This window comes from Cebus imitator, unplaced genomic scaffold (genome assembly GCF_001604975.1).
Source record: "Cebus imitator isolate Cc_AM_T3 unplaced genomic scaffold, Cebus_imitator-1.0 Scaffold415, whole genome shotgun sequence".
Classification (NCBI taxonomy): domain Eukaryota; kingdom Metazoa; phylum Chordata; class Mammalia; order Primates; family Cebidae; genus Cebus; species Cebus imitator.
This window is the reverse complement of record NW_016107730.1, coordinates 1,776,282-1,793,286: the sequence shown is the minus strand read 5'-3', so window position 1 is coordinate 1,793,286 and position 17,005 is coordinate 1,776,282. Positions and strand designations below refer to the sequence as shown.

Below are 17,005 nucleotides of genomic sequence, written 5' to 3'. Positions count from 1 at the left end.
AAAAAAAAAAAAAAAAAAAAATGCCCAACAGTATTGAATACTGTGATTTTGAAAGGTTCTGAAAGTCAAGTCTATTCCTGAAAGTTTGTACTTCTCAGCTCAAGAGATGCCTTCAAGGGGAAGCTTTCTCCAGCTTCGCAGGGCATTCAATCAGTTCCTTTTCTCCGCTCGCATTGACTGTTAGCTTACCTTGAATGTAACCCACTTCATTCTGCTGTTAGTATTCTTGGAAGCCCCTTAGAAGCAGAAATTTTGTCTTACTGCTTTCGTCTTATTCATCTCTGTAATTCCCGGTACAGCACCTAACATAACAAAGCACTCAGTTGATAAAAACAGAAGTGACTAAATGAGCTCAGCTCTGGAGCCAATCATACTCAGCGTTATCCTTCACAGTATCTGGTGCACGGTAATACCCGGTAACTATGTGCTGAAGGAATGCCTGCACGCCGCGTGCACAGACATAGCATAAAGCCAAACCAGGGCATGCTGCACCAACAACACAAAATCCTTTACTTCTAAACTCTGTGCTGCCAAGTCAAGTCAGAATTAAGGCAAGGCTTATTTTCATTTAAAAATATATTTATTTATTTATTTATTTATTTTCCCATTTATTTTATTGCATTTTAGGTTTTGGGGTACATGTGAAGAACATGCAAGATTGTTGCATAGGTACATACGTGGCAAGGTGGTTTGCTGCCTTCATCTGCCCATCACCTATATCTGGTGTTTCTCCCCATATTATCCCTCCCCACCCTCCCCACTCCCCACCCCCTGCTGTCCCTCCCCTAGCCCCACCACCGACTGACCCCAGTGTGTGATGCTCCCCTCCCTGTGTCCACATGTTCTCATTGTTCAACACCCGCCTATGAGTGAGAACATGCAGTGTTTGACTTTCTGTTCTTGTGTCAGTTTGCTGAGAATGATGGTTTCCAGATTCATCCATGTCCCTTCGAAGGACACGAACTCATCATTTTTTATGGCTGCATAGTATTCCATGGTGTACGTGTGCCACATGTTCTTTATGCAGTCTATCGTTGATGGGCATTTGGGATGGTGCCAAGTCTTTGCTATTGTAAACAGTGCCACAATGAACATACGTGTGCATGTGTCTTTATAATAAAACGATTTATAATCCTTTGGGTATATAGAGTCCTACAGAACATTCAGAGGTAGATCACATTTAACTTTGCATTTAACCCATGTCCTTTCATGAAAAGAAGAGAGTTATATAAATTGGCTGTCTGGTCACCTTAAAGCCCACAGCTGCTTCATCCCACCACTCGCACAGGCGATCTCTGGCAAGAGAAGAGCCAGCTCGTTTGGTTTTACATCACTGGGAAGGGCTCTTCTCTGGTAATGACATACACTGCCTTCAAGAGTTGATATTTAACTCTTCTCAGACACTGATAATGACACTTTAAATGGTCAACACAGACAAAGCACTTCGCAGCAGTTTGGGTAGCAATGAGTTCAGGGTAGGGTAGCTGGTTCCGGGAACTGACTTTTATAACTGTCCTTCTATAAGTCTTGTGCTAAATAAACCCACGTCTGTCTCCTTTCCAAATCACAGTGTGTCGGTGACCCTGCGTGTGAGAGACAGGGGCATCCAAGGCTTACATTGCAGGATCTCCCTTTAAAAGGCAGCTCAGAGCCACTCAAAGGAACACAGATGAAACACTCAGGTAATGTGACACAGTAAGGGTTGATCTGCAGCCAGAGCAATCTAGGTCCAAGTCCCTGCTCAAACACTGGCTAAATGCGTATCTTCAGTCAAGTGATTTAACTTCTGTGAGCTTCATCTTTTAGAAGCAGCTATGATGTCTGCCCTACAAGAGCTGTAGTACGGCTCTCTGTTCTCAGAGGGAAGAGACTGCCTTTAACACCAGGCAGGAGAAACCACTGTTGTATAAAACTCCATTTGAAAACCGTAAGTTACTTTCAAATGTTTATTTTAACAATCAAAGAAAAGGAAAGCAAAAGAAGGCGCCAGGTGATGTATATGCTGCTGTTGGTAGTAAGGCAGGAAATCTACTAGGTACCATCAGGAGACTGGGGCTGCCTGAAGCAGGAGACTCTTTCCTAAAAAGCAGCATCTCCAAGGGGTTACATCAGCACAGCAGGTCCCATGTTCATTTGCTTCACTTCTCAGAAAAAGTCACCTGTGTAGAGGGAACCTTCTAGCTCAAATCACAAAGAAGAAAAAAAAAAAAAGCAAGCCAGTTTCCTGAAAGATTTCTGTTCCTGCCTCATAACATAGCCTAACCTAGTCAATCGGCTTCAGAGAAAATGGCTTGGTAGCATGAGAGGGTCTTCCAGAAGGACACGCCTTTACCACCAGGCCCACATTTAGCATTTAGCACCACAAGCCGGAGCCCCCACATGCAACCAGACAGTTTCTTCTCTAGGAAAAGGAGGCTGGCTTGAACCATGCCTTTACCCTCACATCAATGGTCCACGTCACATCCATTTCTCCTTGTTGCATTTTCTCCAATGAAGCTACAAGACGTGATGAGGAGTGAGACTAAACTCAGAGCTTTTTGCAGTGAAAAATAGCCGGTAATCGCATTTGGAAATCAGGAGCACAAATGGGCCTAGTCTGCATTCCCCCGAGTCTCCAAACTGAAGTTCTGCAGAGATCACGATGGCCCTTGGAATGACGGAGTGCCTCACAAGACTGAGGTGTGTTCTCCCATCACTTTATCCCTGGTGAAACCAAAGGGAAAAAATGGAAACAAGACCCGCCATGAAAGTGGGTCCCCTCTTCTTGAATGGACTCAACAGAAAGAAGTTGCTTAGAAGGTTCTGCCCCTTCAAGCAAAGTTTCCTCATTCTTTGGCCTAATGCAAATACTCAAATACAGTTTGCTCTGGGAAGTAAGTTATTACGCGCACTATTTTGTTTCTGATTGAATTTAGATGCTAGAGGAAATTTATTTACCTGCCTGTAAGAAGAAGCCTGAGGTCATGGGTGGCCCTTAAATCTGGCCATGTGGGTCAGCCCCTGCACTCCTTAAACATTATACAATCAATCTTGGCTCTGGGTGAGGATTTTTGGTGTGCTCTCTCCTTTTCAGGGTATTTTTATTTCTGTTATCTTAGAATTCATCACAGACCTGGGATGTAAGTATGAACAATAACATTATCTCTGTTTCGTAGCAGAAAAAAATGCTGAGGCTTAGGTGTGTGAAGTGATGATTCAAAAACCCCATAAGTCAGAGATAAAGTCAGGACTAGAAACGTTCGTTCTTACAACAGAGATTTATTAAGCATCCATTATGTACCAAGTAGTGGGCTAGGCTCTGGAGAGGCAGCAGTGAAGAACTGCTAATCTTGGATAAGCATTTTGATTGGGAAAACGATTGCTACAGAGGTAAGTTCAGCTGTTGGAAGTGCTAAATGGGCAGGACGGTGTCGGGGGTTGTGAGTCCTTTACACGGATAGTCAAACAGGAGCTCTCAGAGGAAGGAAACTTGCACCTGACCTGAACGTTTATAGGGAGGAGGAAGAGCACCCCAGAGAGAAGAAGAGCAGGGACAGGTCTCCAGCCATGTCCAAGGAACAGAAAGGCCAGCGTGGCTGAATCATGGTAAGGAAGGCAGAGAGGAGGAAGAGAAGAGGAAGCACCTCACACCTGGCAGTTCTCCACCCGTTAAATCAACAGGTTTCAGTACTTCAGGAGGAAATACTAGGAAAAAAATGAAGTCATTGTTTAAATTTTAAACTAGGAGAATTAGATAGGGAAAGAGGTTATAGCCAGACAAGTCTTGAGAGTCGGAATTTACAGAGAAAAAAAGAGACATTCCTTATGAAAGTTCCTTTCACGTAGCAAGCAGCTATGTAAGCCATATGTAAGAGGCTGTGTTGCCACAGAAAAGGAAAGTCTGGTCCTTTGTCAAAGCTAGAAACCCTGACGTAGAGAGAACTCAGGATTTGATGCCAGGAAATGTTCTACTTAATCAGCATCCAAGGTAGGGAGGCAGGAGGATAGGAGAGGGGAATTGGAAAAGAAAGGGTCAGGTACAATTCTGGTTCTATTCCCCTCTCCCTGATGCCGTAATCCAGGCTGGCAATGTTAAAAATAGCCCAAGAAACATGGGGAATCTCAGACAGGGAAGCCCGTTCTTCACTTCCTTTGTCACAAACTATAAAAATTTCAAGTTAAAGTTGGTGTCCTTGAAGTGCAAGTGCAATTTTAAATCATGCTGTACTCCCACTCCAGAACGCTTTTTCAACCTTATGTCTCTCCAATCCAGATCTTCTGAGCCACCGTAGGTGGTTGGAACCCATCCACTGAGGGCATAGAATTCATCTGGGGAAACCAGAGCTGGAAAGGAGGGATTTTGCATCGAGATTCCACTGTCCCTGGTGTCTCATAGCCTTCGGACAGGTCTATACATACAGAAAGTTAGAAGCCAGATTTTCTAAAGGTATAACAAGCATCTCTCTCTGGGTATCCCTCGCCTTAGCCAGCCCCCGCAGGTCCACAGGAGTTCAGAGTCGGCTTCCGGTGCTGGCTCCACAGGTGGTGTTGGGGCCACAGCTTGGGCGAGGAGCACAGGGGGCAGCCACACAGGAGAGAGGCGTGGCGCACGGATTACAGGGGAGTCTGCAGAGAGACAAGGTGAGCGAAGTGAGAGGCAAGGAATGAATGGGGTCTCAGTGCCATGTGGGGGCATGAGGAAGGGGTCCCTGCTGCAAAGCAACAGTACATGGACCCTGCTGAAGCCTGTGATCATTCGCACCAAGTGAGCACCTCCAGGGTTAGACTACATAGGTGGTTTCTAAAAGACCTTACATGATTAAAGTGATCCTATAGAATAAAAATCCCGAGGAAGAATTTAAGAAGAGAAAAGCAAGTCCAAAAATATGCTGGATCAGTAGTCATGTCTCCTGTTTGAGCAGAGACCCCGTGTCCACTCTCATCAGATCATGGCTACCTCAAGCAGCCCCCGCGGAGACCTGGTCAGTGCCCTCTAAGCGGATGGTCATTTCCTTCACTCTGTCAACCACATGGAGGGTGCAGGACCAGGCAACAACTCACAGAAAAGGAGTACACGGGGAGCCTCGTTCTATGGAGAGACAGACCCTCTGCTGCCCTGAGGACCTCATGAGAACTGGGTCAATGATTTGGCCGGGAATTGCCCAGATGACACGTACTTGCAGTCCTCGCTCTCCAGAAGGTTCTGGTACGTGGCAATCTCGTTCTCCAGCCGGGCCTTCACGTCCAGCAGCACCTGGTACTCCTGGTTCTGCCGCTCCAGGTCAGCCCGGATTTCAGACAGCTGCTCCTCCACGTTGCTGATGAGGCTCTGCATCTGGGCCAGCTCCGTGCCATAGCGGTCCTCGGCTTCACACAGGGAGTTCTGCAGACAGTCCTTCTGCAGTGGGAAATTATGGGGTCAGAGATCCTGGTGCCCCAAAACTCAGCAGTGAAAAGTATGTCCAAACTCGCCAGACATGGGGCAAATTCCAACATGTCACACATTCTCAGAGCTCTGGAGAGATCACTGTCATGACTTCACACACACACACACACACACACACACACACACACAAACACACACGCAAATCTAACTTCAGGAACTGTCATGTTCATCCCTGTATCCCCAGTCCTTGACAAAAAGCAGCCACCTAGTGAAATCTTGTGGCACGAGTGACTGAACTTCTGCACTGTGTTGTAAGGCACGTGGACTTGACTTTTTGAAGAAACCATTTCCCTGGGTCACACTGAACTTGACAGAAACATGTCTCCATCAGGTATAGAGGAACCCAGATCTTGACTTAACATTGAAGGAACTGATTTGTGAGACTTTAAGGGATGCTACTACCAGGACATGTGGCGTTTGCAGTGCAGTGAGGGTGAAGGACACGTACCAAGGTGTGCTGGGCTTGGCGCTCCACCTCCAGGGCGTTCACCGTGCATCTCAGCTCCAGGATCTCTGACTGGCAGCACTGCAGCTCCTCAGAGCAGGACATGGCCTGCAGGCTGATGCCTTCAGACTGGAGCACAGAGACGCACAGTCACCTCCCTGCCCAGATGGACGCCAGATGCCCCTGGCTCTGTACCCCCTGCTCACCTGGGCTTGGAACCACTGCTCCGCATCCTGGCGGTTGGTCTCCACCATGGCCTCGTACTGAGCCCGCATCTCCCCCAGCACCCTGCCCAGGTCAATGGTGGGCTCAATGTCCAGCTCGATCCGCATCTTGTCCCCCAGCTGACTCCTCAGAGTCTTTACTTCCTGCAGAAGGGAGGAAGGAACAGACAGCCTGCGTGAGGAGAGGGCCTTTGATGGAGCAGACAGCACCAGGTCCCCACTCCTGGCAAGCAGCAGGAGGGGAGCCCCATACACAAGCAAATGGGAAAGTCTTGCCCAGAGTGCAGTCGGGAGAGCCCACCTGGACACCTTCCTCGTGCCCAAGGCAAGTCTGCACCTTCCACAGAGGCCCTCTGGACCCTCAGACCCACCTCAGCCCTGCATGCCGATGCCAGCTGAGCCCAGGCTCTGCTCTGAGAGCCCCAGGGCCAGGGAGCTCCCCTATCTGCCCAGCATTGCCCCCTGACTGGGAGTCTAAGCGGCCAGGGCCACACCTGCTCATGGTTGCTCTTGAGAGAGAGCTGCTCCTCCTTCAGTGACTCCTGCTGGGCCTCCAGGTCAGCCTTGGCCAGGGTCGCATCATCGAGGAGCTTCTGTGTCCCACACATGTCCGCCTCCACCAGCTGACGCAGGGAGCGCTCACTCTCCAGCCTTCACAGGAGGTGCAGGGTCAACAAGAATTCCCCCAAGAGCCCCTCTCGGCTGCCCCGGGTTCCCACCTCCCACACCACCTTGGATCCTCATTTGTTCACGTGGGCAACATACACTATGCTCAATCCTGCAGCTACAGAGTTTGCAGTCAGGACATTATGCGCATTGACCAGATGGAAGACTGAGGCTCAGAAACAATATGTGGGTTGTTCAGAATTCTATGCCCACTTAATACTAAATGCGTGGACTCATCCTAAGTGTTCTGACTTCAAATGCAGCATTTATTTGGCCATAAAAGGAGTCACTTGGCCAGGAAAAAGAATGACTAAGAATAAGCCTCTGGACTTTCAGTTTACTGCTTTACCTCTTTTGCATTTATTCAAGCACAACTTTTGCTGCCCAGGAGCATCAGTGACAATTCTTCCGACTGATGGATTTGGCCAAGAGTCAGTGAGTCTAGCAACAACCTACGCATTGACAGCTTGTTTTTGTGATGACTCCGTTTGACTTCTAGTTGAAAAGCCAAATCCTCTTATCTTCTGGATAGGGGGGGAAATGACATGTGTTCCAACTAATCTAGACTATGCCCCTCTTTTCCTTTTAATGCTTGCATTCTCTTTCCTCCTACATAATGACCATTTCTAGCAATAGGCTAATTTAAGGTTTGGAGAGAAAGGAAGTGGACATTTATTCACTCCTTAGTTCATCTAGTCAAAAACTGCTTTTGAACACCTACGATATACGCTGGGTATTGGGACAGGCCCTTGGAAATACAGCAGAAGAGAGAAGTCACTCTGGCTTCCTTGGCCTGACTTACTTGATCCTAAAGTCATCGGCAGCCAGCTTGGCATTGTCAATTTGTACAATCAGTCTGGCGTTCTCAGCCTTGCTGCACAGGATCTGAGGAAAACAGGAAGGTGGTTCACACACAAAGCATCATACCTTAGGCTCCCGCTCCACGTGTGGTGTCTATGCTCATGTCCAGGAGAAGCCAAGAACCCAGAGCTCCCTGAGCCTGACATGGATCCCTCCTGCCACGCTGTCTGGCTTCTCAGACCCAGCACGCCCAGGTGATCCCACACCTCACCTTCTGCTGGAGCTCCTCGATGGTGTGGAAGTAGGACTGGTAGTCGGGGCACACGGTGGACTCGTGGCACTTGCTCCTCTCACGGAGTTGGCTCTCCAGCTCCGCGTTCTCCCGCTCCAGCTGGCGCACCTTCTCCAGGTAGTTGGCCAGGCGGTCGTTCAGGAACTGCATGGTCTCCTTCTCATGGCCATTCAGGGTGTTTTTGCCATAGGCCCCACAGATTCCGATGCTGCCGGGAATGTCGCAGGTCCCTGGCAAGGGACAAGCAGTGTGGCAGGTGGGGGGCAGACAGAGGCTGGGGCGGCCCAGCGGGGTCGACCCCACACGGACTCGGTTGGCATGTGCCACGTTGGCCAAGAGGCACATGGAGGCAGCCTTGGCCTCTGCCCCGGGCTGGCACCCAATGTCGATGGGAGGGATGGAGGCATTTCTTGCTCCAGGAGCCATGGTGCAGCCCAGAAGGCAGGAGGAGCTGCTGTAGGAGGAGGTCATGGTGTTGGGCTGAGGTTGCACAGGAGCTTCAGATCAGCTGGGAAGGCCAAGTCACTGAGTCTGAAGCCTCCTCTCCTCCCGGCCCTTTTATACCCCATCCTGGGTGGGTGTTGGCTCCAATGCTTTGACCTCCTGCCTTGATTATCTACCTGTTGTGGTGCCATCATCCTGTTACTCAGCTGCTGAGTTTACCATGGAAAGTTTCTCAGCTCATTAAAGGAATGTTGATGAATCTGAGATGCCTCTTGGCTCTTTGATATCAGATTGGCTGTTGGTGGGAGGTCAGAAGCTTTTTATTATTTTTCAAAGAAGCCAAGTTATTTTAGCCATCAGATGCTCAGACTTTGACAGGATTTGGCCTCTTTATGGATGTGTCCACTCCGGAGGCACAAACTTTCCTGTTGGTCAGTGGTGTAGCAGGACTGACCCCTATGATGACAGTGGTGTTTACTTGGGTTAAGACTCAATCAGCCTTCCCTATCTAGGGAAGAAGCTGAGTCTTGGTATTGGTGAATGTTATGGCATTGGGTTATCAAGACGTCCTATTTTCTTCTTTCTTTAGTTGGTTGCCCTTCAGACTCACTTTGAGGAGCAACAAGACTTAGACAAATCCGTTCCCAACACACACCCCCTGGTCACGTCCTGAATGCCAGGCACTGTGCTGACACTTGCCATATAGTCGGTTAAGCCAGAGCAGTTCCTGCCATTGGGAAACAACTGTAACTTGGGTAGACATGATGTCTCAAACAAGGCATCTGAGAAGCTCATGAGAATGAGGATGACTCCGAAAACTGCCGCTTATCTCGACCAAGCAGGGCAAGCTCAAGAAGCCAGAAACAAACCAAAAGAAATGAGCAATAATCTTACTGAACCTCAAATAAGGACTTGGCCATAAAAGTCAAAGGACGTTATGTGATCAGGACGTTGAGTGGGCCCTCTTCATGCCTTGCCTCCTTGATTCTAAAGTTAGTTATGAACCTTCACCCTTTGTGCTAGGGGATTGAGCAATGATACCTTTTCATCTTTACTTCCAATCTGGGAGGTGGGTACTCTTAATTTTACAACATAAATAAATAAGCCATTGAGGACCAGAGATGTGAAGTCATTTTTCTAAGATCAACCTCACTATAAAGTATAAAGCCCTGGGGTACATGTGCAGATCGTGCAGGTTTGTTATGTAGATATACACGTGCCATGGTGGTGGTTTGCTGCATCCATCACCCTGTCATCTCCTAATGCTATCCCTCCTCAATCCCCCCACCCCCTGCTATTCCTCCCCTAGCCCCCACCCCCCAGGCCCCAGTGTGTGATGCTCCCCTCCCACGTGTCCATGTGTTCTCATTGTTCAACACCCACTTGTGAGTGAGAACATGTGGTGTTTGGTTTTCTGTTCCTATGTCAGTTTGCTGAGAATGAACTTAAAGTATAATAAATAAATTTTTAAAAAAATACAAGAGATGGTAATGCAGGAAATGAGGCACAAAAAAAAAACCACAAGGCATATTGAAAATAAACAGCAAAATGACAGAAAAAAGAATTAAAAATAAAATAAAAACAAACTACATTTTAATGAAAAGCGTTCACCTAAAAAAATAATAAGTATAAAGCCTAGTCTCTACATCAGCTTCTTTCAACTCCAGAAACTCTTTCTTCACCTTGACCACCACGAAGCCCTCCACCCGCAAGGAGAACTACTGTGTCATTGGCAGAACTAAGAAGGATTAAAAGGCCTAGAAACTGGGCAAGAATTTGAAATTAAGATGTAAAACAAAAATCTGACCTTGTGTACGTTTCCCTTTGTATCTCAGAAAATACAGATGTGGGGGTGTTAGTACAATAAGACAGTTTCTCCAAGGGCTAAATTGGGAGATGCCAGGGACCCTGTCTCTACAATGGTCGTATTACACATTCCACATTCAGATAGTTCTTGATACTTGGGATCCAAGACACATGACTGCAGAGAGCCCTAAAGTTTTCTCCCAAAATTTGTGACAATAGATATATAGACCCTGAGACTGAGAAAAACCTAATGTGCAACAAAGCTTCCAAAGTGATTATAACCAGATATTTGGAAAAATGAGACTTTTTGCCAGTCCCCTGAGCATTGAACAAAAACCGAACATATATCTCTATAGGAATTGGATATGCATATGTGAAACACAGACTATTGGCGTTCTATCAAGGAGAAATACAAAATTTGAGCATTCAGTCCAGATTGGGTTTCTCAGGAAAGTAAGTAGTGGTTAGCTCTTACCTAAGGGTTAGTCAGAGCTCACCAATGAATAACCCTTTACAGACACCATTGTGAGGAGACATTGCCAGGGCAGGCTGTCCCATCCTCCAGAGGCCCCTGGGTGCAATCTGCATATGTTACATCTTCAAACACCCTTTTGTTTCCCTCCTCCACCTCATCACATACCAACAAGCTTCTCTATAAATCAGAGAACCAGACTTTTAAAGTTGTTTCCTTTGATTTGCTAAGTAGCACCCATCTTTTGACTTTATCCTCTGTCCAGATTCATTCCATGGGCTAAAAGCCATGATTTCATTCATTCACAACACATGACGCTTGTTAGTTACTTTATAACATCACTGCTGAAGCCTTCTGTGTTCAGATGACACCCCTCTCTGCTAACTGGCTTGGGTCCTGGCTTGGTCTTCAATTGAGTATGCCGTTTTGCATAATGACACTGATGTTGTATGACTCTTTGTAAAGTCGCTTGGTTCCACTGATTTGTATTTTTCTCAAAGGAGGTGAAGGAGTGGGTGGGGATCCTAAGACTTCCTTACCAACCCTTTAAAAAGAGTCCCTGTGGTCCCTGGCGTCTGAATATGAGGCCAGGTTCAGTAACAAGAAGTGATAAACATGGAGTGTGAGAGATGGGAGCCTGTCACCCTCCTTCATTCACCTGTGTGCACAACATTCTCTGCGCGGATTCCGACTTTAGACATACCAGTCTCTAGAGGCATGAAGTGTACTGCAAAGGGAGGTGAGGAGCTGTGGTCTTGGAATGCCTTTTTCACTAATTTTGATACATATGGGCGTATCTCAACCAGTGGGAGAGAAAGGTGTGGAGCTGCGGACTAGCACCTGGAGATTGTGCCTGAATCACAGCTTATCGTTCCTGTGACATGGCTCCTACTGCTAGAAGATGCAGGGAAGCATCTAGCGAATGTGTGATGGGTGCCATGTGGGAACGTCACCCATCACACATAGCAGTGAATGCAAAAATTTTATGACGAGTGCTCTGTGTAGCGCTAGTGCTGACATGTCTCCAGGGTGTCAGGTCATGGTGTCCCAAACAATCGTAGATCAGGAAACCATGAAGACTCTTGAGAGAAGAGGCTGAGCATATACATTTATTATTCTAGGGATCCAACTCCTGGGGCTTTGATGAATGGCAAAGGCACACTTCTGTTCAAATTAAATATGATTTTATCTATACATGAATGTATGCTCATTTGTGATTAAGAAATACAAACTAAAGAGATATTGTTTTTCTTATCAGGTTTTGATAAGTTGGATAATAGCACGGAGTGTTGGCATGAGCGTGGAAAACAAGTCCTATCCTATTCTGTGGATGAGGGTGTAAACTAGCGCAATCATAAGCTTCCATCTCTGCATACAGGCACAGAAACTGGATCCCATGCGTTGGGACCTGTGAGCCTCAAACTTGCCTCTGATGGTGTCTTTTGCTGATCTGGGCTTCTCAGCAATTGACCCACTGGGAGAGTATCTCAGGAGGCTCGCCCTGCTCTGGCAAGCAATAGTGAGGGGAAAAGAATCCAGAAGATGAATTGGGAAAGTTGGAAAATCTTCGAAATCCGGACTCTAAGAAGGGAAGAAAATAGACAATTCTGTTTCTGTCTTTGCATAGTGTTTCTCTCTCTCATGCTTATCAAAATCCACTAAAATGACTTCATAGACTAGTCATAAGTCATAGCCATAGTTTTAAATACACTACACAAGTCAAAAGATACAAAGTAGCAGATATGTAGGCTGAACATGTTTAAAGATCTAATGTACAAGAGGACTGTAGTTAATAATAGAGTATTATATTCATGATTTTTGCTAAATGAATATATTACAACTGCTCTTGCTATGGGGGCGGAGGAGGGGCAGGAAATGGATAACTATGTGAGAAGATGAAAATGTTAATTTGTTTTACTATAATAACCATTTTGCTATATGTATGCATCCTGTAACATCATGCTGTATACTTTATTTTTTATTTTTATTTTTTTTTTTTTTTGGAGACAGAGTCTCACTCTAGACCCCAGGCTGGAGTGCAGTGGTGCAATCTTGGCTCACTGCAACCTCCACCACTCGAATTCAAGTGATTCTTCTGCCTCAGCCTCCCTAGTAACTGGGATTACAGCCATGTGCCACCACGCCCAGCTGATTTTTGTACTTTTAGTAGAGATGGGGTTTCACCATGTTGGCCAGGCTGGTCTCAAACTCCTGACCTCAGACGATCCACCCACCTCAGCCTCCCAAAGTGCTGAGATTACAGGCATGAGCCACTGCACCCAGCCTCATGCTGTCTACTCTAAATATACACAATAAAATTTATTTTTTTAAAGCATCAAGCAGGATATTCACGAAAGCCCACTGAAGTAACAACAGTATACACATTCTCAATATGCAATTTCATTTAATTCATTGCCCAGGAACCAGAAGATGCAGTTGCCCAAGCATTAAAGAAAGAAAGTTGCCCCACTGAGCAAACTCCTTGAAAAGCAAAACATAAGTCGAAGTTGTGAGAAGCTGCAGAGCCGCAAGGTGCCTGCCTCTTCTCGGAGATAAGCAGTTTACAAGGTGGGCCTCAGCCACAGGTGAGTCTCTTTCCCCTGCCTCCCTCTAAGACATTGCCAGGTCCAGAGAGCAATCTAACTCCCTTTAGCTATCTTCAGCCAGAAGAACCAATGCTGTGTTACTCCTCTTCACAGTAGACCTTTAAGATCAGGGCCTCCTCACCTGAGTTAATGTTGATTCACTCACCATCCATATCTACAAGAAAGTGCCTCCAGGTCAGGTGTGGTGGCTCACGCCTGTCCTGCCAGCACTTTGGGAGGCCGAGGCGGGCAGATCACAAGGTCAAGAGATGTAGACCATCCTGACCAACATGGTGAAACCCCATCTCTACTGAAAATGCAAAAATTAGCCGGGCATGGTGGCAGGTACCTGTAGTCCCAGCTACTCGGGAAGGTGACACAGGAGAATCGCTTGAACCCAGGAGGCGGAGATTGCAGTGAGCTGAAACTGTGCCACTGCACTCCAGCCTGGGCAACAGAGTGAGATTCCATTTCAAAAAAAGAGAAAATGCCTTCAAAGGAGATAAAACCAAGGTTTAAGCTGAGTCCCCAGTTGGTATTTAAGTGAGGCCTGTATTGACCCCCAGGGAACTGCTCGTGGGCAGTGGGAGCCAAGCTGGGTCTCCCACATGTGCAGAGGGACACACCAACGTGTGCTGAGCCTGATGCTCCACCTCCAGAGCATTCACGGAATGTCTCAGCTCCAGGATCTCCAACTGACAGCACTGCAGCTCCTGGCACAGGCCATGGCCTGCAGGCTGATGCCTTCAGACTGGACTACAGAGAGACACAATCACCTTCCTGCCCGGATGGAAGCCGGGTCCTCCCTACTTTGCAGCCTCCCTTCATCTGGGCTTGGAACCATTGCTCCACATCCTGGCAGTTGGTCTCCATCATGGCCTCACACTGGCCTCTTATCTCCCCTGACATGCTCAGTTCCACTGTGGGCACAGTGCCCAGCTCAGACCGGAGCTTGCACCCTGCACTCCTCAGAGTACAGTCTTCCTATGGACACAAAAAGAGTGGACTCTGCATTCATTTGGCCCTCCACCAAATTTCCTGCCCACCTGGAGCACAAGCACGGTGAGTGCTCAGGCACTGCATCCCAGGGGAGCAGCGGAACCACCCCAGCAGCCCCCTTGTCAGCTTCTCTCTCCATGTCTGAAATAATCTAATAATTATCTCTATTTTTACTTTATCACAAATAGTGATACCCATACAGAGCTGCCTCTGTTTTAATCATTATCTGAAAAAAAAAAAAAATTTTTGAGATATGGCAGCATGAAAGAAAGAAAACAGCTTTGGCCAGGCATGGTGGCTGACTCCTGTAATCCCAGCACTTTGGGAGGCTGAGGCGGGTGGATCACCTGAGATCAGGAGTTCAAGACCAGCCTGGCCAACATGGTGAAATCCCATCTGTACTAAAAATACAAAAATATTAGCGGGCATGGTGGTGGGTGCCTGTAATCCCAGCTACTTCAGGAGACTGAGGCAGGAGAATCGCTTGAACCCAGGAGGTAGAGGTTGCAGTGAGCTGAGATGGCCCCATTGCACTCAAACCTGGGCGACAAGAGTGAATCTCTGTCTCAAAAAAGAAAGAGCATCAAAGAGACATGAGTTCTAATCCTGGCTCTGCCAATTAGCAGTGTGGCTTGTGGCAGTCACTTCCTTTCTCTAAACTGCCATGTCCTCATCTGCAAAATGCCCCCTTCGTGAGTCCAAAAGTCCCTGCTGAGTCCCTCTCTGAGTCCTCCAATCTGTCATCTGAATCATTTCCCACAGGTAGCAAGAGACAGGGTTCTAGAATATTTTCTGCACTTCTTTTTTGTATCTATTGCAGTTTCTTCTCTCAGGGCTCAGTTTCCTCATCACTAAAATGAGAGAGTTGGACTGCAGATTCCTGTGTGGTCTTCACCAGTCCTGCTTTTCCAAGATTCTGGGACCATGGGTCTTTCATTCAGGGCAGGGGCAAGGTCAGCCAAAGGGAGAAGACTCTGCCTGGTGGGGACAGTGCCCAAGTGCAAACCCAAGAAATGGATCTATAGCTTTTACTGGTCAACCCCCTGAAACTGGCCTCAGCCATTTCTTAGTTGATTATACCTGCTCACAGTTCTTTTTCAAACACAGAAACTCCTCCCTGAGGGACTCCCGCGGCACCTCCAGCTCACCCTGGCGCAGACCCACATCACCCAGGAGCCTGTGCAGGTTGTTTATGTGGATCTCCACTTACTGGCCGGGCCCAGCCCACTCTGACACCTGTCTAAACAGTGGCAGATGAGCATCCAAGCCAGTGGCCTGCCTCTCAGCATGCTTCTCCATTTGTTCTTCTCTGGCCAGAGGCACTCATACATCAGCTTTGATTGGGAGGATCTTTCTATACTAAATAAAATAAGAAAATACTTATTGATCTTTCACTATCCACCAGATACTTTAGTGCACAATGAAAGACGGCAATTTGACAGAGCAAGAGCATCACCATCTTGGACAAACATCAGCCTTTTAAGTTTCCCTTGATTGAAAAAAAAAAAGCCTAAATCCAGCCACTAACATCAGCATAACCGGAAGCGTTCCAACCCTAAGATGAACACCCCTCCGACCAGAAACATTCCAACACCAAGATAGCCTCCCCTCTAACCAAAAACCTTCCAAGCCTGCAATAAATCTTCCCTCACATAGAAACATTCCAAACCTATGATAAGCTCCCCGCTTCCTAAACCCTTAAATATCCTTGGTCTGTAAGAGAGAACGCTGCAGGCTAAAATCAGCCAGAAGCCCCTCTGAGGTTTATTCTCCAAAAAGACCTCTTTGACTCTTGAGCCACTTTTCATGTTTCTTTCCTTCTTCTTTAACCCTTACACAGTACCACGTGCTTAGGTAGAACGTGGTTTGGGTCTCAATGCCATCATATGCCAGGTATACCTTTGAGCAAGTTTCTTTCTCTGAGCCTCAACATCCTCATCTCTAAAATAAGGGTAACAATTCTTAGCTCATGACATTGTTGTGAGGATAGAATCAACTACATTCAGCACTTTGGTGGAATCTGAAACATTGTGAACACTCACAAATGCCACTGTGACTGTTGAGACCCAACCCTCAATTAAGAGCTGACTTAATTCTTGATTAGAACTTGATCTTAACCCAACACATTTTATAGATAGATAGACAGACAGACAGATAGATAGATAGATAGATAGATAGATAGTTAGATAGATCTATATGTATATATAAATATATAGATAGAGAGAGAGCAAGAGAGATGGGGTTTCACCATGTTGGCCAGGCTGGTCTCGAACTCCTGACCTCAGGTGATCCTCCCACCTCGGCCTCCCAAAGTGCTGGGATTACAGGTGTGAGCCACCATGCCCAGCCAACCCAACACATCTTAAATTACCCCTAAAACTCTTTGGGACTGAATCTTTTTATTAACATTTCTTCGGTCAGTGGAAACATTTCCTTGGAAGGATTCTTTTCAAAGGCTGCCCCTCCTTGGCTTCCTCCACAGAGACTTGTACCTGACACCAAAGAGATGGACAAAGAGAGTGCCAGGGAGCAACAGTTCCCAGCTCCTGTTGGACTCTCTCAGTCCTAAAGTTGTCACAGCTATTTTCACGTTGTCCACCTGGACAGCCAATCAAGCATCCCCTCCCCTCCTGGGTAAGATCTGGGAATGAAAGACACCATGCTTCACAAGAATGCTGTCTGTGGAATTCTCCCCAAGCCCTAGAATAAAAAAAAAAAAAGTGATCTGAGCCACATGAGAACGTTTCCATCCTTCCTTATGGTGGATTTTTTTTTTTTTTTTTTTTTTTTTTTTTTTTTTTTTTTTTTTTTGACGGAGTTTCACTCTTGTTACCCAGGCTGGAGTG

At 46.8% G+C, this 17,005-nt stretch overlaps 1 protein-coding gene across 1 annotated transcript; it reads right to left on the bottom strand.

Moving 5' to 3' along the window:
- Nucleotides 1-3,238: 3,238 nt before the first annotated feature.
- KRT38 (keratin 38) lies at nt 3,239-8,606 on the bottom strand. Its single transcript, XM_017509462.2, has 7 exons — nt 7,833-8,606; nt 7,563-7,645; nt 6,589-6,745; nt 6,077-6,238; nt 5,874-5,999; nt 5,157-5,377; nt 3,239-4,605 (listed from the first exon to the last, which is right to left on the bottom strand). The coding sequence occupies exons 1-7, from the start codon at nt 8,322-8,324 to the stop codon at nt 4,491-4,493; spliced, it is 1,356 nt and encodes a 451-aa protein (XP_017364951.1). The 5' UTR covers nt 8,325-8,606; the 3' UTR covers nt 3,239-4,490.
- Nucleotides 8,607-17,005: the final 8,399 nt, after the last annotated feature.